Source organism: Bufo bufo, chromosome 3 (assembly GCF_905171765.1).
Source record: "Bufo bufo chromosome 3, aBufBuf1.1, whole genome shotgun sequence".
Taxonomy (NCBI): Eukaryota; Metazoa; Chordata; class Amphibia; order Anura; family Bufonidae; genus Bufo; species Bufo bufo.
The window spans coordinates 438,416,906-438,441,423 of record NC_053391.1 but is presented as its reverse complement, the minus strand read 5'-3'; the positions used below and the strand labels follow the sequence as shown (position 1 = coordinate 438,441,423).

General features: G+C 41.4%; 1 protein-coding gene across 1 annotated transcript; it reads left to right on the top strand.

Moving 5' to 3' along the window:
- The first annotated feature begins 1,277 nt into the window (after positions 1-1,277).
- Positions 1,278-23,521, top strand: TMEM182 (transmembrane protein 182). The gene is made up of 5 exons (XM_040421962.1): positions 1,278-1,522; positions 1,634-1,736; positions 8,791-8,889; positions 12,904-13,041; positions 22,985-23,521. Exons 1-5 carry the CDS (start codon positions 1,385-1,387, stop codon positions 23,206-23,208), a joined length of 702 nt encoding a protein of 233 aa, XP_040277896.1. The 5' UTR covers positions 1,278-1,384; the 3' UTR covers positions 23,209-23,521.
- Positions 23,522-24,518: the final 997 nt, after the last annotated feature.

Below are 24,518 nucleotides of genomic sequence, written 5' to 3'. Positions count from 1 at the left end.
ATTGGCGTTATTGCCGATCACTAACTCTGCCTCCAGGTGTCTGCTGTGTAAAACAGCAGGCACCTGTTGGCTATGGTATCTTATCAGCTTCTGATCGGGTGCCATCTTTAAAAACCTGACATCCACCGTACATGTGTGGGGGTTGACAAGAAGGTAGGCTGTTCATTATTTTTGTTGTTATAGACTGTTTTCCCCTCTGGGACATTTATAACATATCCACAAGACAGTCAATCAGGTCAATGCGCTTGACTATTTTAAAAAGTGCTATTGAATGGAGAGAACCATGCATGTTCTGCCACATTTTCATTCCAAGCTGGGCACAAAGAGAGCCATGTTCTAGTTTTTGCCGTCTGGGTGAGATGATTGGAATGGGAGGGAGCGTTAGGGAGTAGAGATAAATGATCTTATGTGTTTTATGATGTATGTTAATATACTGTAGTAATGGGTCTGAGGAGTGGGATCCACACCTATCAGACTTTTATGACATAGCTTGAGAATATGCCATAAATGTGCAAGATGGGAGTACCCCTTTAAAATGAGGCCTCCTAAGAACAGAGAAACTGTAAAAACTGCAAGTAAACAACAGCTCTATAATATACAGATAGTAAGCAGAGCAAAGAATGTCATTTGGCACAACTCTTCGGCACATTACAATGTGTTATTGTTTTATAGCCCTGCAGGAAAACCTGGTGCATTATTTAAAAATGGTTATCCTTCGAAAATGATCACCTATCAACAGCATATAATGGATATAACGGATCGCCAGGACCACCCTCGATACTGAGAGCAAGGGGTCCCTGAATCCCCTCTGAATGTAGTGGTAGTGTATCTCTCTATATATTTCTGTGGGACAGTTGAAAGTGAATAGGCCCATGTGCACTATCACTCCATTCACAGAGTGAACTCGGGGATCTCTCATTCTCAGGATCGCTGGGGGTTCACAGCAGTCGGACCCCTGTGATCCATTATTTATCACTTATCCTATAGATAGGCAATGCATGATTTTTTGAGAAAACCCCACAAACCCTATTGCACTGTACTAGAAATACAAAGCTTTTGTGTCATCATATAACAGTTTAACAAACAATGAAGGGTACAGTTTGTGCTGTGATATGTTCTACTAGTAGATGAAGTGAAACTAGCCTTCATGCCATCCCCTGACTCCTCAAAAAGGTCAGTTATTTTGGACTGGACCCTCCCTGTCATAGCAACATAGCAGAGCTGCTTCATCAAGGTCCGAAAATAGAAGCCCTTGCCCGTATTTCACTCTACTAGTTAGTTGCCTGCAAACTGCTCGGGGAGATAGTACATACCAACCAGAAGAGGAAAAGCTTATCTAGAAGGGATTGTTTATGTTAAAAAATCTGTTACACCCGCAGCAAGCATGAAGCTCAGCATTGGGATATTTTTTGGTGGTCTTTTTGGTGCTTTGGGAATTTTAGTTCTTTTGGTGGCATTTGGATCAGACTATTGGCTACTTGCCAGGGAGATTGAAAAATGCTCAAAAAACCGAACAGAAGGGGTCAGTGTCATTTTTATCATCTGGATGGACTTCTGTCATCTTTATTATTGCAGTATAAACATCATCTACCTGTGTATTTATCATGTGAATTTCTTTCTATGTCATCCATAGGTTGTTGACCCAGTCATTCTGCATCATGAAGGTTTCTTTTGGAGATGCTGGTTTAATGGGGATATAGTATCGGATAATAACACCATGGCAGCTTTTTGGATCAGTAAGATACATAGTCAATAGATATTCTTTTAGTTATATTATACCGATATTAACCATTTGTATGTATTGAACTTATTACAGTTGTGACACGCCCTTTAAATACCTTAACCCTGGTTCAGTCCTTGCAAGTGATTTATTCTGCGTGTGCAGCCCAAATTGGGAGATATTATTAGTACCGGTTTTTGAGTTATAGCAAGTAAATGATATAATTAGAGATGAGCGAATTTCATATTTTGACATTTTTGTTTGCTCTTTGTTTGGTTGTAAAAGCAGAATTGCGTTATGGATTCCGTTACCAAGGACCATAACGCAATTCTATGACGGAATGCATAACGGAATGCCTTAAGATGCATTCCGTTATTCATTCCGTCATAATAGAAGTCTATGGCCTGCATAACGGATCCGTCCCGTTTCTGTTATGCAGGGGAGTCCTCTCCTGCATAACGGAAACGGGACGGATCCTTTATGCAGGCCATAGACTTCTATTATGACGGAATGAATAATGGAATGGCATTCCGCTATGCATTGCGTCATAGAATTGTTATGGTCCTTGGTAACGGAATCCATAACGCAATTCTGCTTTTACCACCACATGAAGCGCAAACGAATTTCATAACATGAAATTCACTCATCCCTAGATATAATCAGATAATTTTACTGTATTTTTAGGAAGTTATTATTATTATTTTTTTTTTATTGAAATGTTTTAGCAAAAGATCTTTAGGAAGAAAGGTATAACCCTAACCATAATTACATAATTAATTAGTAATAGTATTAAGAAGTATTACTATTGTAGATTCGTTTTACTTTTTTTAACAGTACAAAGCATTAAACATTAAATTCCTTATCATTTTCAACATCTCTGATTGCTGTCAGTGAGTGAGGGCATCCTCATTTAGGCTCCATTCACACATCCGCAATTCCATTCCGCATTTTGTGAAACGGAATTGCCGACCCATACATTTCTATGGGGCCGCAGGACGTGCGGCCCCGATCTGGAATTGCGGACCCACACTTCCGGGTCCGCAATTTCGATCCTGAAAATAATAGAACATGTCCTATTCTTGTCCGCAATAGCGAACAAGAATAGGCATATTCTCTTAGTGCCGGTAATGTGCGGTCCGCAAAATGCGGAACGCACATTGCCGCTCTCCGTGTTTTGCGGATCCGTGGATCCGCAAAACACACACGGATGTGTGAATGGACCCTTACTGTTTGAAAACTTGTCCTGATTACATGAAACTGACAGGTGTGCAGGTTGTTTTTTGTTCTCAGAAATCAGGCAAGGGTTTTATGCTCTTGGTCTAAATCATATTTCAATTTGCAGACAGCTAAAAGAGATGTTAAAATGTAATTAAATGAATGCAATTATGGTAACCACCAGGCTTACTAGAAAGTTGCTGAACTTTTTCTAATGTAGTGTTTGTGATCTATGTACATAACACTGGACAAACCTTTTAAACAGGACCTATCACCGCGATAGTGCAATCTGCAGGCAGCATATTATAGAAGAGAAACTGAGCAGACTGATATTTGCTCCAGATGCGTCGCGTGTGCATTGCGGGAAACCCACGCAAGTGCGCACGCCATTTCAATCAGTTTTGTCTGTGATTGCGTTGCGTTGTTCAGTTTTTATCGTGCAGGTGCAATGCGTTTTGCACGAGCGTGATAAAAAACTGAATGTGGTACCCAGACCTGGACTTCACTAAAGTTCGAGTTTGGGTTAGGTTTTCTGTAGATTTTATTATTTTTCCAGATACCATAGTTATAAGGGAAAATAATAGCATTCCTAATACAGAATGCTTACAAAAATGTTGATTGAGGGGTTAAAAAAATAAATAAAATTAACTCACCTTATCCACTTGATCGCGCAGCCGGCATCGTCTTCTTTCTTCTTCTTTCAGGACCTGCAAAAGGACCTTTGACATAATTGCGCTCACCACGTGGTGAGCGCGGTGACGTCAGCGCAGGTCCTGCTGAATGAAGATAGCAGATCCTTCTATCTTCTACCTGCGCTGATGTCACCCACGCTCACCACGTGGTGAGCGCGATTAAGTCATCAAAGGTCCTTTTGCAGGTCCTGAAAGAAGACATTGATCGGCTGCACGATCAAGTGGATAAGGTGAGTTAATTTATTTTTATTTTTTAACCCCTCAATCGACATTTCAGTAAGCATTCTGTATTAAGAATGCTAATATTTTTGCTTATAACCATACAGTGAATTTACTTTAATGGGGTCCGGGGTTGCTCATCCCTATCATCTCATAGCAAACATGGTGAAAATCGCACGCATCCACACTTGCTTGTGGATGCTTGTGATTTTCACGCAGCTCATTCATTTCTATGGGGCCTGCGTTGAGTGAAAATATAGAACATGCTGCGATTTTCACGCAAGCACAAGTGATGAGTGAAAACCACCGTATCTGCACAGCCCCATTGAAGTGAATGGGTCCGGATTCAGTGCGGGTGCAATGCGTTCAACCTCACGCATTGCACCCGCGCGGAAAACTGGTCTGTGTGAAAGGGGCCTAAGACTTGTCTTTTTCTGACTTCAGGTGTACTCGGGGGAGGTGTATACAGAGATAGCTGTCAGTCACTGATAGTTGTCCACGGGGAGGTGTTTTCAATGATTAATAGCATTCTCTGTGTAAGTGTGTATACAGAGATAGCTGTCATTCACTGATAGTTGTACACAGGGAAGTGTTATCAGTGATTGATAGCATTCTCTGTGTAAGTGTTGTGGGGTTTTGCTCTGGTAGACAGGATTAGCGGACGCAGTATAGAGACAAAAACAAGTTCTTTGGATCAAACAGTTCAGTGTTTTATTCACACTTTAGGTAAGTGACAAAACAAGCAGTAATAAACAAGCAAAAAGTCACTTGCGGGTGTTAGTGGTAATTCACACCATGCGGCTATTCTGCCTCAAAGAGTTCTTGAGCATAGCAGCACCAACCTGTTTTCACGCCAAACAGGTAGCAAGCCTTCATCCAGATACAAGGCTCCCAGTGTCATGAACTAGGGAGTGGGGAAGAGGAAGTGCACCCACTAGCTGCCACCCACGCCTCTGTCCCTGCTACTTACACTACCCGTCCTAAAGGGGCGTAAACTGGGAGATGGTCCCTAACCTCTATAAGTGCAGAGAGGCAGAGCGGGACAGAGACAGAATATAGCCAGGCAGAGGCAGTAGGAGGGAACCCTGCAGATGGATCCGAAGTCACGTAAAGTGTCAGGAGCAATACTGAAATGCCAGAGATAAACACTTACGTAGGCGAACAGGGGTAACAAGGACGGTAACCAACACGCCTAGGGTCAAACCAGGATGTTACGTAAGTACCAAGGAATAGCAAGGACGGAGTCAGAGTACAAGCCAGAGGGTCAAACCTGGAGGTAACGTCAGTAACAAGGAATTGCAAGGACGGGTCAGAGTACAAGCGAGGGTCAAACCTGGAGGTCACGTCAGTACACAAAGGCAGGACGAGGTTCGGGTCATGAACAAAAGCCAAGGGTCAAAATCCAGAGTATCAGAAGCACTGAGTAGTAGCAGTTAGGCACAAGACCAAAATCTCAGGCAACCTGTGGCCAGCAGGCTGCCTGTTATAAATAGTTGAAAAGCTAAGGTCCTATGACATGGCCAGCGTCACATGACCCGCTCAGACACAGAAGCCGAGACCGAGTGGCCAGCTCGGTGCTCAGCCTGAGTGCACAGACAGCAGGAGCGCGGTCGGGTCCGCTCCGCACCCTGTTACTTGGAGACGGGGACGCCCGCGTGCGTTGTCGCTCAGGGAGAGAGGCAGGACGCCGGCGGCGCAGCACAGGAAAGATCGCGTCGCCGGCGCCCTGTGACACCCAGATCCAAACACAGAGACCTCGCTTCTGAGCCAGTTGCCTATTTAAGGACAGCCAGGTGCTGCAAAAACCCGGACCAGCACTTAAAATACGCTCCGGTATTTGACCTTACCCTGGCTGTATTTAATCAGCCCAGCCAGCACATGATGAGAGTAAAATACCTGTTTTCCCAGACTAAACCTCTCACTGTGTCAGTGTGTGTATACAGAGATAGCTGTCTGTCACTGATAGCTGTACACAGGGGAGGTGTTATCAGTGAATTGATAGCTTCTCTGTGTGTGTATACATAGATAGCTGTCAGTCACTGATAGCTGTATACAGAAGAGGTGTTATCTGTGATATCATTCTCTGTGTAAGTGTGTATCATAATAGATGTCAGTCACTGATAGTTGTACACAGGGGAGGTGTTGTCATTGATTGATAACACTCTCTATGTAAGTGTGAGTACAGAGATAGCTGTCAGTCACTGATAGTTGTACAAGGAGGGAGGTGTTATCAGTGATTGATAGCATTCTCTGTGTAAGTGTGTATACAGAGATAGCTGTCAGTCACTGATAACTGTACATGGGGGAGGTGTTATCAGTGATATAATTCTATGTGTAAGTGTGTATACTGTGGCAATGTGAATAGTGATGGGTGCAGTAAAGTCCCGGAGAAGCATGAAAAAGGTGTGTTGTTTGCACCAGGAGTGTGTCACCAAGGGGCCTGGCCTTGGTGGAGTAAAGGCCCTAGATATAGGTGGCCACTAAGCTAGTTGGTGGACACCAAGCTACTTAGCTTAGCTGGCTCCAGGTAGTCCAGGGCGGGCTTTTACTGGGAACAGGCAATGTGTTGGGTGGGTGCCTGTTCCCCATGCTCCAGTCCGGGATTTTGGATCATGCCCATGTCCAGGGATGGTATTTAATCCTGTTGCTGGACTTGGGTGTGTCTCCCAGTCTGGGAAAGGAGAAAAGGAGTTGTAAAACCAGTCCTGCTGGAGGCTCTGTGAGTGTGGTCTCAGCTGGACAAGGCTGAGAGACCATGAGGCTGGGAGTTAGTCTTGACTGACCATGCTACAGCCTGGGGGCTGGTGGACTACTGGCTGAGAAAGCCGCACCAGAGACAGTGTGTGAGCTGCGCTCTGTATTGGTGAGTCAGGGATTTATGTTATATGTTTAGGTAGAGCTCAGACGGGCAGGTTTTCATTTTGTACCGTGTTTGTTGGTGCTGGTGTCAAAAATAAATGCACTGTTTGGACAATCAACATGGTTGTCAGCGAGAATTCTGTTACTGAGACCCTGGAGATAGAGCTAAACCCCCATAATACATAGATAGCTATCAGTCACTGATAGTTGTATACAGGGAAGGTGTTATCAGAGATAGCATTCTCTGTGTAAGTGTTTGTATACATACAGTAGATGTCAGTCACTGATAGTTGTACACAGGGGAGGTGTTGTCATTGATTGATAATACTCTCTATGTAAGTGTGTGTACAGAGATAGCTGTCAGTCACTGATAGTTGTACACGGGGGAGGTGTTCTCAGTGATTGATAGCATTCTCTGTGTAAGTGTGTATACATAGATAGCTGTCAGACACTGATAGTTGTATACAGGGGAGGTGTTATCAGTGATTGATACTAGCAATCACTATGTAAGTGTGTATACAGAGATAGCTGTCAGTTACTGATGTACATAGGGGAGGTATTATCAGTGATTGCATTCTCTGTGTAAGTGTGTATACATAGATGTCAGTCACTTATAGTTGTACACAGGGGAGGTGTTATCAGTGATTGATAGCATTCTCTGTGTAAGTGTGTATACATAGATGTCAGTCACTTATAGTTGTACACAGGGGAGGTGTTATCAGTGATTGATAGCATTCTCTGTGTAAGTGTGTATACATAGATAACTGTTAGTCGCTGATGGTTTTAGACGGTACTGGTCTTGAGTTGAGAAAGAGCAGAGATATAAATATACAAATTACAAGTTTTATGGAATCATTTCTTAAAAAATACTGGTATATATCAATCTGCTGAGCTCCTCTTGCTCGATAACATGCCAATTGCATTGTCATGGTGACAGGTTCTCTTTAAACATGCTTATTAATTGTAGATCAGTTACAACAGGTATAAAAATATAGGCGTCTTTATTTGTTATTTTTATATTTGTATTTTGTGCGTGTTTTTTATTTCTATCTTACTTAGTGCTAAGGTTGAAATTTTATTTTAGTAGCATCTTATATTAATTTTTCTCCAGCAACTCTATACATCTAATGAGTCATTTATTAGATATAAGCCAATTTTTGGTGTATATCTGTTGCAGTTTTGGTCTCAAAGGGGATTTGCGGCTGAATCTGCAACTTTTCTCTGCTCACGCAAGGTCTAAAAAAGGGGCGTGACGTAGGTGGGGAAGGGGGCAGGCTAGCACACAATTATTTCCATTTTACGAGCCACAAATCGCGGACAAGACTCTTTGACACGAGCGAGTTTTCCATCCAGATTCGATGCATGTAGTGAACGCATAGCATTCGGACCAGTCTGAATTCTGACCCATTGTTGATTTTAATGGTCTTTATATGATGGAGTAAAATACGAATACGTTTAACAGATAAAAATATATTGTCTTACATATCCATTCGTCTTCTATTCATTGCAATGTACTACATACAACGATCTATGTTTGACCAAATTTAGTCTATGGGTACGTCAAGCCATACGTTTCTATAAGTTTTTTCTGTTTACAAACGAATCCGTTTGACTTACTGCAAAAATAAGACGTGAACAGCCTGTTACCTTATCATTGTGTAGCCTCTGCTCCTGTTTTTGTCTTACAGTCACTGATGGAAATCACTGACAAAACACTGACCGTGAAAGCAATCCTAGCCTTGTGTTTTCTGCCCAAAATAAGTGACATGATTTATTCTGGTGGAGGAGAAAAATGGCAGAAATCCACATGGAAATTTTCCTATGCATGTGAACGGGTTTGCACAACCCCCATTCACATGCATTGGATGTGGATTGCATATGGATTTCATGCAGATTTTGGCGCGGAATACACATGAAAATTCCAGTATGAACAGCCCTTTATAGGACTGCTGGAATATTCCTCTTTACTGATTGTTCGTTACTGATTATTTATTGCTTACAGGAAATTTTAGAAGAACCTAGAAATAACCAAAGGTAAACTATTATTTATTGTGAAGGCCTTATTGTAGTGGTTCTTTTCTGCAGCCAATCAAGCTCCAACTAAGAACTGCACACATGCCTACCTTTCTCCATTTCCAAGGACCAGAGACGACCATAACTCCACAGCGTATCATTCTGCAGTTGGTATGTATAGAAATCCTGTTTTCTTTATACTAAATATATTGTAAACCAGGCTACATGTAAAGGGATTCTCTACCTTAGGCCCCATGCACACGACCGTATTTTTAGCCCGCTTCCGATCCTCATTTGCGCTGTCAGCCCCCCTTTGAATTTTGATTATCCTGTGGTCATTTTCTGTCCTCTATAGATGTCACCCACTGGTGCACCTATACCCTAAACAGGAGGTTTTTGTTGCGGTCACTCTGTGTGTCTATGTCCGACTGACTACACACCTTTGTCCTATTTTGACATTGACTGACCCTCACATCCCCTCCTCTACCATCTCTTTTTGGTTATACAAGCCCCATCCATAGCCTTGGTATTTCCATTTTTCTCCCCTGATGATTTTCTCTCACGAATTGAAACGTGACACGTAGGGAGCACCCTCATAGGGTTTATTAGGGATTCCACCCTTACAGGGTCAGGCATCCGGACGGGGACGCCCCTTGCGGGTCAAGTTCCTTGTGTAGATAGGTAGGGCGTACTAGCCCCTGTCCCTTACTTAGGGTTGTCTAGGGTTAAACCACCCTGTTACCCAACAACGCAAAGGGGCACATACGCCTGGTACCTTCCAGTATGGTGATCCACCATCACAGGTCCGTCTCTATCCTCAACAACGTCTGAGAGAACCCCTAGTCTACATCTACACCTGGGTGAGAACGTTCTTGTTTATTTAAACCATCTTTCCCATACTGTTTGTGTATGTTTAGTCTAGGCCCCTAGGGCTGTTTTCATGCTGTTTGTTACAGAGGCCCATCCTCTAGTGTCCACTTATTTTAGAATTACCTATATTAAATGTTAAGTTTTACCCCTCTGTCCCCCAGGGGATCAGTACATTTGCCTTGAGTTCACATGTTGCAGTTCACCCTTAGAATACTAAGCGGCCCCTACTGAATAAAAGGCATATGAGTGGATGTTTATCAGTCTTTTGCATCTGCTATGACCTGACCTTCAGTCCTGGCTAATTCATCATTCATCATTTATACTAGTTTCCTGGCATAAAAGACAATTGAAATCTTCTCAAGAAGGGCTGGAGTAGATTTCAGTCTAGGCACACTGACTGTTGGAGGATTCGATTAATTTCCGATGAGGTCTGCGCCTTGTCAGAAATTAGGCGCATCCTTCGGCAGCACAGGGGCTATCAAAAACCAACGTAAAATGCCAGTCTTTGATAAAAGACCCCCCCAAAGTCTGTTCTAGAATAACATCCATTGCAACAGAGTAATTGGAATATTGTATCAAGCAGCGCTTTACATCATTGTACTGTTTAAAGAGGACCTTTCACTGGTCCTGACATTACAATATTAATACCTGGCAGTGTAGTATATGATCAGTAGATGTCCATGCACAATTTTTTTTTCAGATGAGCTGCTCCGTTCCACTCGATGTGCCCCGTTCTCTTTTGCTGCCCTGTATGCTAAATGATAGCATCGGTACAGGGAGGAGGAGACGGCCATATTTCTCAGGGGGCGTCTCCTTCTCCTTGGCTGTGAGGTGCCCAATCGCAGCAGAGCGCGTCACACCTAGGAAGAAGGTGAGCTTTTTTTTTCCCCCCTGGCTGTGACGCTCTCTGCTACAATTGGGCAGCTCACTTCTGTCTCCTTCTCCCTGTACGGGGGGGCACAGCGTATCTGAAAAAATATTCGTGCACACACATCTACTGGTCATGCCCTACACTGTCGGGTGGTAATAATTCAATTAAGAATTATTAATTATGGTCATAAAAATTATTAACCATAAAAAAATAAAATTTATGAAATTTGTCATAAATTCTTAAAATCATGACCTGGTGAATTGTAGACAACCGAATTGATACAATTCACATCTGAGTCCGACTATTTCCTCAGATAAATAAGCTCTTTTTGACGTGAGATGACGTTAATGATAAAATGTAGTTCTGCATTATACAATGATACACAGGTATTATAAAAATATGCAGATTTATTGGTTACAAGGTTATAAACATATATAAGTAATAAACACAATGATACATGCAAATAAATATATATAGCGTTAATATAAAGCATTACAAGCTTAACAATACATGTGAGTGGAAATAACTTGTCACATTATAACCAAGCTATTATTAGGTTAGGATATCAAAGTAGGAACATAAGTTATATACATTACTTCTGTTCAGAGAAAACCTCATGATATCAGGACGGGCATGTCTAATCCTAGACATCAATATAGAATGCTGAATACATTCTGCCCCCCCCCTAACCAACTACACATCACATGACTTCAAGATGGGCAAATCCATCCAAGGATATAACTTTGGTAAGAATATTAAGACAAATAACAGGGATCTAGGATCTTAAAATGGGAAGGACTTGACGTCTTTCCGGTGGGAATCCATCACTTAGCTTGGCGAAGAATGTTCTATCAATATATATATATAAAAGCAATCATTTAATGCTTTGCTAGATTATGAGTCTAGATTCTTCTGCAGGTAGAATGAAGCCTCATAATATCCTAAGACTACATCTCAATATGGAGATAATCAATTTATTTAATCATTTATTTATTCGCCAATCTAGATGGTATAATTTCACCCACACTATCAAATTAGTCTTAATAAAATGAAATATCATTTTCTGTGTCTCTTACCAAGTCCTAACAGGAATCTCACTTCTGCTCCTAGGAAAGCTGGGTGGTCCATCATAGCGCGTCTCATTACGGCTTCCATCTTGATAGACCTCCACTTCTCCTCCACTAGCTTCCTCTTTTCTCCTGCTAGCTCCTCCCTTCTACTCCCATGAATAACTATTGTTTTGAAATCCAATTAACTTAAACTTACTGAGTTGTTTCTGTACCTTCTAAATGGTAAATACATAGTATGACATATATATAAATCGATACATTGTTACACATAGATAACACATTATATGAATTATTGATTAACATATATTGTAAACTAAATATACCATGCAGAGATATATATATAATTATGAATATATAAATTGAACCTCATACACCAGGTGTGTGATACGGACATGAGTCCTTATCAAGTAACCTTGTCCCCTTTAGACAGACATGTTTTTAGGGAGTTGGCATACTCCTTACCAGATGGTCTCATATCTTTGGTAATGACTTTTAAATACAATGTCCATCTATGTTCACAATTATTATTATTATATATAAACTGAACTTGCCATGAACTCATCTTGGTTTTTTCAGCCATGTAACAAAACTTTGGTTCAGGCTGAATCTTATTCTTAAAGGCAATGAGATGGGCATTAATTTTGATTATAATGTCATTAGATAATATTGTATATGTATGAAAATGCCCAACAACACTGCCTGGTACTAATATTGTAATGTCGGAACCAGTGAAAGTTCCTCTTTAAACTATGATGCTACAGCAGAGTGGAACGCTTTGATTTTATATACTGTCTACTTTCTACCTGTGGAGTAGGTTGTCTCCCGTACTGTTGGAGATGATCGTACAACCTACCAATGAACTAATTTGGACAGCATTGTTTAGCCGGTCTTCATTGTTAATGGCCGGGCATTTTTGCTGGTGTCGCACAGCTAATACCAACTTAGTCCTAACTTGTTAACTGGAGCCCGTTGCGGCTTGTACAGCCACGCAGTACCCGACCACAAATTGGCCATCCCAGTTCACTAAGGGTTTAGTTTATTTTATACTTTCCCATGCGTCTGAGTCAAAGTTTTTGTTGAGTTTTATTAAAGTTTAATAAGTCAAATAAGTCAAAGCATCCACTATAGACATAGATATACAGATAACTGAAGCCAAATTATCCTTTCCACATTTCAACCACATTTTAATCATTTGTATAAATGAGGTCTTATGGATAATGCATTGCTATAAAAAAATTCTGTTTGCCTCCTAGCGTTACACGTGTCGGTTTTCTTGGGCAGAAAAAATGCTTTCTACTAACTGATATGCAGTTTTTTCTTCTCAGCTGCATTTAAAAATGATGTTTTCTGATATATTTCATCCTTTCATTTTAGTATATCGAGGATTTTGGAACATCTTCATGCTTCTTGGTGTGGTCACAGTAGTAGCTGGAGGCTTCATCATCATCTGTGCAGCGCCTTTTGTCAACTATAAACTTTATAAAGCAGGAGGTGGCCTTTTTATCACCGCTGGTAAGAAAGTCTGATGAGTACATAACACATGCTATACTTTACTGCCTCATGTGTACTGTTAGGCCTCTTGCACATGGCCGCATACGACAGTTCCGCAATACACGGGGCACCGGCCGTGTGCATTCCGCATCACGGATGCGAACCCATTTAGTTGAATGGGTCTGCAAATCCGGAGATGCGGTGCGGAATGGAATCATGGAACGGAACCGTGCTTCCGTTCCGCAAAAAAATAGATCTTGTTCTATCTTTTTGTGGAAATGGACGGATCACAGACCCATTCAAGTTGAATGGGTCTGGATCCGTCCGGACAGCAAGGGGACCGCAAGAAGCCTTATGCATATCATTCTACAGATCTTTAACCTGCCCTGAATGCAAATGCCTCTACAGTGCTCGAGGGAAGGTTAGCAAGGCAAGTTCTGCTTGATTGCAGGATCAGGCTACAAAGGGTGCTTTTAAAGTCTGCAACCAGCAATAGCTGCATCAACTTAGTGTACATAAGTATGTTTAGGAGCTGTATACCCAAAACGGTAGAATACTTTTAATCAAGACTGTTTGTAAAGTTGCCTGTTTTTTGTTTTTTTAGATTAATTGGAGCAATGTCAGATTCTTGTCTGGAATCTGACATTGACTGGTCTCTTGAATGTCCTTAAATTGCATTTGGTTCACCCCCTGTGGTGTTGTACCTAATTACCAGGATGCTTATGACATATTGAAAGAAGGCAACTGGCAAGTGACAACAATGATGCTGTCTAATTATCTGCTTAATTATCTTTAAATCACTGTGTGGAGATGCTCTGCAACGTACTGACACTCCAGTATATTACACATACTCTGTATTACAACAGTGCACATGTGGGACTAACAGAGAATGTAGGCTGGCGATTTAATAAGAATAGCCCCCACCTTCAGCAGAATAAATACATGCAATCCTCACACTTATAACAGTAAACTCTCCCCTTCCTCTTTGGATCTTTATAAACAGTAGTGGCCCGGTTAAAGAGGTTGTCCTCTTTTTTATATTGATGACCTACCCTCAAGATTGGTCATCAATATCAGATCAGCTGCGGGCTAACTGCCGGGACTCCTGCCGATCAGCTGTTTGAAGAGAATGCAGCACTGTTCACTGTTTACCTGCTCAACACCGACATTGCAGCCACCGACTTCAGTGGAACGCCTCCTTCCTATTTAAGTGAATTTCTATTTGAAGCATCTCATTATCTCCTTTACATTTCTGTTCATACAATGAAGCTTTCTTGTATCTTATCCTTGATCTTATATCAATATACACTGCCTGTCCAAAAAAAAGTTGCCACCAAAAATATTTCGTTGGACTGCCTTTAGCTTTGATTACGGCACACATTCGCTGTGGCATTGTTTCGATAAGCTTCTGCAATGTCACAAGATTTAATTCCATCCAGTGTTGCATTAATTTTTCACCAAGATCTTGCATTAATGATGGTAGAGTCTAAATGCTGCGCAAAGACTTCTCCAGCACATTCCAAAGATTCTCAATTGGGTTAAGGTCTGGACTCTGTGGTGGCCAATCCATGTGTGACAATGATGTCTCATGCTCCCTGAACCACTCTTTCACAATTTGAGCACGATGAATCCTGGCATTGTCATCTTGGAATATGTCCGTGCCATCAGGGAAGAAAAACTCCATTGATGGAATAACCTGGTCATTCAGTATGTTCAGGTAGTCAGCTGACCTCATTCTTGGAGCACATACTGTTGCTGAACCTAGACCTGACCAACTGCAGCAACCCCAGACCATAGCACTGCCCCCACAGGCTTGTACAGTAGGCACTAGGCATGATGGGTGCATCACTTCATCTGCCTCTTATCCTGATGCGCCCAGCACTCTGGAAAAGGGAAAATCTGGACTCATCAGACCACATGACCTTCTTCCATTGCTCCAGAGTCCAATCTTTATGCTCCCTAGCAAATTGAAGCCTTTTTTCTGGTTTGCCTCACTGATTAGTTGTTTTTCTTACGGCTACAAAACTGTACAGTCCCAATCCCTTGAGTTCCCTTCGCATTGTGCGTGTGGAAATGCTCTTACTTTCACTATTAAACATAGCCCTGAGTTCTACTGTTGTTTTTCTTCAATTTCATTTCACCAAACGTTTCAGTGATTGCCGATCACGATCATTCAGGATTTTTTTCCCGCCACATTTCTTCCTCGAATACGATGGGTCCCCACTATCCTTCCAGTTTTTAATAATGCGTTGGACAGTTCTTAACCCAATTTTAGTAGTTTCTGCAATCTCCTTAGATGTTTTCTCTGCTTGATGCATGCCAATGATTTGACCCTTCTCAAACAGACTAACATCTTTTCCATGACCACAAGACATGGTTGTTTAAGAAATGAGAAGCAACTCATTGCACCAGTTGGGGTTAAATAACTTTTTGCCAGCTGAAAGATAATCGCCCATGCAGCAATTATCCAATAGGAGGCTCATAACTATTTGCTTAGGTAAATCCAGGTGGCGACTTTTTTTTTGGACAGGCAGTGTATATGATATGTGGGGTGAATTTATCATCAAATGTAATATTTAAAGTCAGTTTTGCTTGAGTTTGCGATGGCGTACTTTATGCCACATTTATCTAATCACAGGTCACAGGTTGCTTGATAAATTTATCTCATTCTTAGGGCTCATGCACATGAACGTGCCGTGTTTTGCGGTCCTCAAATTGTGGATCTGCAAAACTCGGATGCCGCCCTTGTGCCCTCCACAATTTGTGGAACGGAACGGGCAGCCCATTATAGAAATTACTATTCTCGTTTGCAAAACGGACAAGAATAGGACATGATCTATAATTTTTGCAGGCCCACGGAATGGAGCAACGGATGCGGACAGCACACGGAGTTCTGTCTGCATCTTTTGTGGCCCCATTGAAGTGAATGGGTCCGCATCCGAGCCACAAAGAAATGCGGCTCAGATGCGGAACCAAACCATGTTTATGTAAATGCACCCTTAAACGAACACTTTTGTCTAGAAAAGCTCCTCCAGTTTTCCTACTCCATCCTCCTCCTGGAGTGAGATTGCAACAATTTTTGCGACATTTTAAAAAAGTATCAGTGATAAATTTTAAGTGAAACTCAGTAATATAGCTGACCGCACCCACTTTCCAACTCCGATTTCAAACCTGGAGTGAGTGGTGTAAACATGCAAAAATTTGCAAACTTTTTGTGGAAAAAAAAAGTCCAAAAAGTCGCAAAAGCCACATTTTGTGACTTTTTGAAGCTAGAATTCTGGAGTGAAGACATGATCAATCAGGGCAATAAAGCCTGATTTACCAAGGTATATTAGCAAATGTTGAGGAAATAGCTGTCAAAGTACCGTACTTCTCTCATGAGAAACTGTATACTGTGCTTACATCCAAATAAAGGGCATTTGGGAAGCACTTTGTGCAGCTCCTATAGACAGTCATTTAGCTGACAACTGTTTCAGGAATGCTGACTGGCTGAGAGCAGCTGGCTGACAACCTCTCCTCATATTGCTCCTCCTTAATGTCCTTTTTTTAGTCAGATGCAGATAGAGTACGCAGTTTATGTCAGCGACTTTAAGCTGAGTACATGAACCTCCACATAAAACACAGAAACATCTATCTGCAGATGGGTCTTTTTCTTCTGGAAATGATACTGGTATTAGCTTCTATTCCATGATCATGTTCCAAGGCCAGTTGTAAGGGGACATACATTGACCTATAGGGCAGCCATTGAATAGGTGGCACTAGAGAGCAAGCTTTTGTCCTTTTGGATAAGAGCTTATTTACATATCCATATCCCAGGGAGCATTGCCTGGCCAACTTGGAGGTCTCCACAAGAAGAAACTTAATTCCCTCAGACAAATCATTTTATTTAAACTAGAATAATATTAACTTTGCGTTGCTGTTAAAATGGAAAGAGTATGACTTTCTGGGAGCAATTTCCATATTCTGATTCTATCATGTAGATGTATTCTGATGTGGCGTTAGGTGACAAATAGTTCTTTGGAACTTGAGGGGCTTTCCCACCATTATATGTCATATTCATTTTATAGATCGTAAAAAAAATGAAGCAAATTTGGTATTTACATAATGTTAAGAGTTATTGCATTCACTTACCTGGTGTTCAAAGTGTATGTCATTGTGCCTGATGTCCATCTGCTGAGCTGAGTGCTGGTGGTCAGGCATGCTCAGTCACTATCTCCAAAGCCAGGTCTCTGCATAATGATCCTCTTTTCACTGCAGACTAGCTAATAGAAATAGCTGCATGCCGTGTGTTCACTGAAGAACAGCAAGGAAAAAACGACTCTCTTACCTGCAGAAAGCTATGTCTCAGTGAACAGAGGATTACTATGTATGCAGACACCTGGCTGCGAGGAGAGTGACTGAGCATGCAAATAGTGTCAGAAATGCTGCATCCACTATTTCATAGGTATTCTCTCCTAAAAGCAATATGGTGCTTAAAAGGAATCTGTCAGCTCTGGAACACTCTCCAAAGAGTAAGGCCTCATGCACACGACCGTTGTTGTGTTCCGTTCCGCAAAATGGGGTTCCATTGTTCCGTGATCCGTTTCCGTTTTTGTTTCCGTGTGTCTTCCTTTATTTTTGGAGGATCACCAGACATGAAGGAAAGTCAAAAGAAGTCTAAGTCAAGTTTGCCATGCAAATGATAGGGAAAAAAAACGGACACGGACCCGAGGACGTGGATAACAATCTTGTGTGCCTCCGCGTTTTTTCACGGTCCCATTGAAAGTCAATGGGTCCGCAGAAAATCACGAAAAACGGAACAACGGACACGGAATAAAACAACGGTCGTGTGCAAGAGGCCTAAGTGTTGTATAGTGTAAGTGACGTAGAGTCCGGTTATGTAATTTTTATCTTCATATTCGCTTGCATTCTGACTCACTGCAGTAAAATGCATTGAGAGGACTCCGGTGCTCATTCACATAATGGAGAGGACTCAAAGAGGAGTCCTCTCGATGCATCTTACAACTGGTTTGTGGGAGCACAGAGTCAGTGACTATGAGGATAAAAATTACATAGTCTGACTCAGCATCACCTACACTATTCACCTCTTACTCTAGTTTGGGGGGTGTTTCGGAGCTGACAAATTCCCTTTAATATGCTTTCTTCAGAGACACCACACAGGGTGCCTGCAACCCCAAAGTACAGGACTCCGCATGCAGCCATTGGGCTCTTTGCACATTTGCTGTGTGCATAAGCCCTTAGACTGACTCTGACTGAACAGTTGATAAGTTATAATAGATGATTTTTTTTTTTGTAGATGACAAATGGAATAAAAAGACATTGTAAGAGTCAGTAAGGCCGCAATAATGTACAGTGGATATAAAAAGTCTACACACCCCTGTTAAAATGTCAGGTTTCTGTGATGTAAAAAAAATGATACAAAGATAAATCATTTCAGAACTTTTTCCACCTCTAATGTGACCTATAAACTGTACAACTCAATTGAAAAACAAACTGAAACCTTTTAGGTAAAGGGAAGAAAAAATATAAAAATAAAATAATATGGTTGCATAGGTTGTATAAACTAATACTTTGTTGAAGCACCTTTGGATTTTATTACAGCACTCAAACAGTCTTTTTGGGTATGAGTTTATCGGCATGGCACATTTTGACTTGGCAAGATTTGCCCACTCTTCTTTGCAAAAACACTCCGAATCTGTCAGATTGCGAGGGCATCTCCTGTGCACAGCCCTCTTCAGATCACCCCACAGATTTTTAATCGGATTCAGGTCTGGGCTCTGGCGGGGCCATTCCAAAACTTTAATCTTCTTCTGGTGAAGCCATTCCTTTGCTGATTTGGATGTATGCTTTGGGTCGTGGTCATGCTGAAAGATGAAGTTATAACTTTCTATAACTTTTAAATACATAAAGGGAATCAACTCGGTAAAGGAAGAGAGCATATTTAAAAGAAGAAAAACTACCACAAGAGGACACAGTTTTAAATTAGAGGGGCAAAGGTTTAAAAGTAATATAAGGAAGTATTACTTTACTGAGAGAGTAGTGGATGCATGGAATAGCCTTCCTGCAGAAGTGGTAGCTGCAAATACAGTGAAGGGGTTTAAGCATGCATGGGATAGGCATAAGGCCATCCTTCATATAAGATAGGGCCGGGGGCTATCCATAGTATTCAGTATATTGGGCAGACTAGATGGGCCAAATGGTTCTTATCTGCCGACACATTCTATGTTTCTATGTTTCTATGTAAGTTCCTCTTCATGTTCAGCTTTCTAGCAGAAGCCTGAAGGTTTTGTGCCAATATTGACTGGTATTTGGAACTGTTCATAATTCCCTCTAGCTTAACTAAGGCCCCAGTTCCAGCTGAAGAAAAACAGCCCCAAAGCATGATGCTGCCACCACCATGCTTCACTGTGGGGATGGTGTTCTTTTGGTGATGTGCAGTGTTGTTTTTGGGCAAAACATCTTTTGGAATTATGGCCAAAAAGTTCAACCTTGGTTTCATCAGACCATAACACCTTTTCCCACATGCTTTTGGGAGACTTCAGATGTGTTTTTGCAAATGTAGCCTGGCTTGGATGTTTTTCTTCGTAAGAAAAGGCTTTCGTCTTGCAACTCTACTCCATAGCCCAGACATATGAAGAATACGGGAGATTGTTGTCACATGTACCACATAGCCAGTACTTGCCAGATATTCCTGCAGCTCCTTTCATGTTGCTGTAGGCCTCTTGGTAGCCTCCCAGACCAGTTTTCTTCTCGTCTTTTCATAAAATTTTGGAGGGACGTCCAGTTCTTGGTAATGTCACTGTTGTGCCATATTTTCTCCACTTCACTGTGTTCCATGGTATATCTAATGCCTTGGAAATTCTTTTGTACCCTTCTCCTGGCTGATACCTTTTAACAATGAGATCCCTCTGATGTTTTGGAAGCTCTCTGTGGACCATGGCTTTTGCTGTGGGATGCGACTAAGAAAATTTCAGTAAAGACCAACTAGAGCAGCTGAACTTTATTTGGGGTTAATCAGAGGCACTTTAAATGATGGCAGGTGTATGCTGACTCCTATTTAACATGATTTTGAATGTGATTGCTTAATTCTGAACACAGCTACATCCCCAGTTATAAGATGCTACCACATTATTAAAGTTTTTTTGTTTTCTTCCCTCCACCTAAAAGATTTCAGTTTATTTTTCAATTGAGTGGTACAGTTTAGGCTACTTTCACACGAGCGTTCGGAGCGGATCCGTCTGATGTTTCATCAGACGGATCCGCTCCGATAATGCAGACGTTTGCATCCGTTCAGAACGGATCCGTCTGCATTATTACTTAGAAAATTTTCTAAGTCAGAAAGTAGCCTGAGCGGATCCGTTCAGACTTTACATTGAAAGTCAATGGGGAACGGATCCGCTTGAAGATTGAGCCATATGGTGTCATCTTCAAGCGGATCCGTCCCCATTGACTTCCATTATAAGTCTGGACGGATCCGCTCGCCTCTGCACGGCCAGGCGGACACCCGAACGCTGCAAGCAGCGTTCAGGTGTCCGCTCACTGAGCGGAGCGGAGGCTGAGCGCTGGCAGGCGGATGCATTCTCAGTGGATCCGCCTCCACTGAGAATGCATTAGGGCCAGACGGATGCGTTCGGGGCCGCTCGTGAGCCCCTTCAAACGGAGCGCACGAGCGGACACCCGAACGCTCGTGTGAAAGTAGCCTTATAGGTCACATTAAAGGTGGAAAAAGTTCTGAAATGATTTATCTTTGTCTAATTTTTTTACAACACAGAAACCTGACATTTTAACAGGGGTGTGTAGACTTTTTATATCCACTGTACATGGATTGGTACTTGTTACCTGCATTTAGATGCAGCAATTATCTTTAGCATGGGTACGGTTTTCTTTTGTCGGCAGCACATCCCTTTTTTACACAGGCCAATATGCTGCCAACAAATGAAGAATAAAAGATGCAGCCGCCCCAAAAAAGAGTGTTTGCCTGTTTGTTGGGTGACTGGTGGCATGTTTAATGGGCAATGATTGTGAACTGCCATTGTTCGTTCCCAATGATTAGCCCCAATGATTAGAGCCAATATTACTGTTTTACACTGTCCAGTTCCACTAATTTTCGCAAGACAATTGTATGTGAAACCATAGTTAACCATAGTCATTCAGATTTTAGTAAACCTAGTCTAATTATAATTTATTCTACCATCACTTTATAGTTTGTTTCCTGGATTTCAATGTGAACATAAATGCCTTTCGTGAATGTTTCCTTAACTTACCAATGTCACTATGTACATTAGAGGCTCATGAAATATAAATGCCTTGAAACTAAACAGAGCAGAAAGTGACACATTGATTTTAAAACTGAGGACTTAAAGTTCACTCTCATTACTTTATTAAAGTCTTTAACATTTCATGAAAGATCATTAATGAATTATCTGTTTACATCTTAGGCCTTTTTAATCAAATGTCAACATCTTTTTGGGGTCTCGGCTCATTAGACATGTTTCCACTAACTCTGGCATGACAGGAAGAAAACCTTTGCAGTTAGTGATGTATTTTTTATTTTTTTATTTTTTTAAGAAGGAAACTTGCTAATTCATATGAAAAGAAATTTACTTAAAAGCCATTCTCATTAAAGATTTCTACCCCTCCCCCAAATATTTTATACTTCCTCTGCAATGTCTGTTCTCAAAGTACAGTTGATTGCTTTCTTCTAAATATCAATTTTAATTAATAGTGATGGTATTAAACTTCAAGAATATTGTATCAAAGGGCTGTTGACGGACACATTCATATTTATATATTTAATAAAACACATATTTCTCTAAACACATATTTAGTCTGCCAGAGACGCCTTTAGATACCCTTTTATTCTTTTTCATGTTTGAGCTTTAATGTATGACTGCGGATACTGTATGTGGTTTATCATCCTTCCATATTGTTTTCTAGTATAACATAACTTTCATTCGGGATTTCTAACGGACCATTTCTATTAAACCATCCAGAATGATTCTGTAATGGTAGTAATTTCACCAAGGATGACGGTTATATCTAATAATATGAATGTTAGGTGTCAACCAGCATGGTCAACATAACAGCCCTCACAGAAGATGTCAACCAGCTTTCCTACCCTTGAATGATAACTATGACTAATTATGCAGCAATACAGACGATAAAGCATTGCATAGCCAGTCAGATTGGACATCAGAAGAAAACTGAATATATACATTGAAACCTCTCCAAAAGACCACCTCTGTGGACCATATTTCCTATGACAGATTTTCTGTTCCACCATGTATTTCACATACTGGTCATCTTCTTTGAGAAGACCCCACTCCTACAAGACTACTTTTTAAAGCAATGTCTCAAAAATGTTTCACTGTATTTCAGTAAGTCTGTTCACACTGGCAATGTATTCTATTCCATCCATGTCCAGCTTTTTATAAGATAAGCATTGCCTGCTGCTTCTTTTCTTGGTAAAAAAAAACATAATCCCAAATGGAAACCTGAAAGACCTATTGTTAGTCAATTGGATCCTACAGGATTCATTGGGATCTGTTTGAAAACTGCCACACTGTGCTTGTCATCCTGGTAGTGTGAACACAGCCTAACTAGAAGAGGAAAATCCTATATCTATCTCTTGTTTTATTGCTATATGTTATCTTTATAGTATAAATCCGTGATCTTGAAGCTGTGGCTCTCCACCTGTTGTGTTACTACAACTCCCATCATGCTCTCATAACCCACAGGTTGACAGGGCATGATAAGAGTTGTAATTTTGCAACAACTGGAGAGCCACCGGTTTGGAATCTTTGTTATATATAATCTTTCCTCCCTTAAGTTAGTAACCGCTTTTTGAAGGCTACTGCATTTGTGAAAGACTAGGCCCAGCAAATGACAGAATACTATATCACAACCATAGAGAATATAATACATTACAAAGTAATTCATCTCAATGTTTCAATTTTTTTTTCAGGTATATTTTTCACACTTGTGGTGGTGATGCATGTCATCTGGGTTCAGAGCGTGTCTGATGTGAGGAGTTACCAGGACATGAAACAACAAGATTGCCCAGGTTACACTGCGGACATTCGCTACGGCTGGTCCTTCATGCTGGCACCATTTGGAATATTTTTTTCTCTGCTGGCAGGAATGCTGTTTCTCTTAGTGGGACATACTATTGTGGTCCACACAAAATAACCTGGTGAAGTCAAAGCTTCTTCGAGGTTTCAGCTATAAAACTCTTTACAATTTCAGTTATCTTTTACAATAGAGGACCCAACCATTCACATGTTCAGAAGTTTTTTTTATTTGAATTTGTTAATAGGTACTGTACTTTAAGTCACTTTCAACTTTATCTGTTGTCTGTCTAAGACCAAATATCACAGTAGTTAAAGGGGTTGTCTCACTTCAGCAAATGTCTTTTATCATGTATACCAATCCTGACCTAGGCCTCTCACCCAGTTAAGCCAGTATTCTCTGCTCTGCACTGATGGGGCAGATGAGCTGTCTGCAGATGAGATGCTGGCTTATTTCCGAGTTATGTGCCAAGGCCTATTTAAAGGGTCAAAAATTGACATACAGGATAGCTGCTTTACATCTGGTGGCATCAGAGGCAGAGCTTATTTAGAGCTCATTTGCATCCCTTTCTTCCCAGACATCCAGAGGAGCACTGCCTGCCTGTAAGACTCCTCACGCCGTTGAGCCACTCACCAAAGCGGGATATCGTATTCCTCAAATCACTGAGACAAAGTTAAAGAGGTTATGTAGTTTGTTTAAACTGATGATCTATCCTCTGGATAGATCATCAGCATCTGATCGGTGGGGGTCCGACACCCGGGACCCCAGCCGATCAGCTGTTTGAGAAGGCAGCGGCGCTCTCACTGTTTACTGCAGGCCCAGTGACGTCACGACTTGTATCAACTTGCCTGGGCGGGGCTAAGCTCTGTTCACTTGAATGGAGCTTAGCCCCGCCCAGACCAGTTGATACTAGTCGTGACGTCACTGGGCCTGCGGTAATCAGTGAGAAGGACATAACATTATACACTACTCGTATTCAGGGGTTACGGCCACCCTGCAATCCATCAGCAGTGGTGGACATGCTTGCACACTATAGGAAAAAGTGCCAGCCTATGCACACTCCCGCAGTGTCAGTCACCAGAGAAGTCGGTGCCTTTCCCTATAGTGTACAAGCACGGCCACTGCTGATGAATTTCAGGATAGTCGTAACCCAGGTATACGAGCAGTGTATAATGTGATGGAAAAATGAATCAAACCAGCAAAGGAGGCAATATGGACAATCACAATACATTAGTAAGTGCCTTGTATTAACTTTATCTACATGCCTTTTACTGAAGTGAGACCACCCCTTTAAGGGCTTATGATTATTTTATCTAAATAACAGTGCATAGTATTAATGTGTTTAATACATATAGTGAGAGAGCAGAGGATGTAATTTCATCCTCTCATGTGCTTCTTGTCCTTGTCCCAGCATTCACATAGATGTACTT

Coding starts and splice junctions, on each gene's coding strand:
- TMEM182 (XM_040421962.1), top strand. CDS start 1,385: ATGAAGCTCAGCATTGGGATATTTTTTGGTGGTCTTTTTGGTGCTTTG. Junction 1,737..8,790: donor CATGGCAGCTTTTTGGATCA/GTAAGATACATA, acceptor TCTTTTCTGCAG/CCAATCAAGCTCCAACTAAG. Junction 8,890..12,903: donor AGCGTATCATTCTGCAGTTG/GTATGTATAGAA, acceptor CTTTCATTTTAG/TATATCGAGGATTTTGGAAC.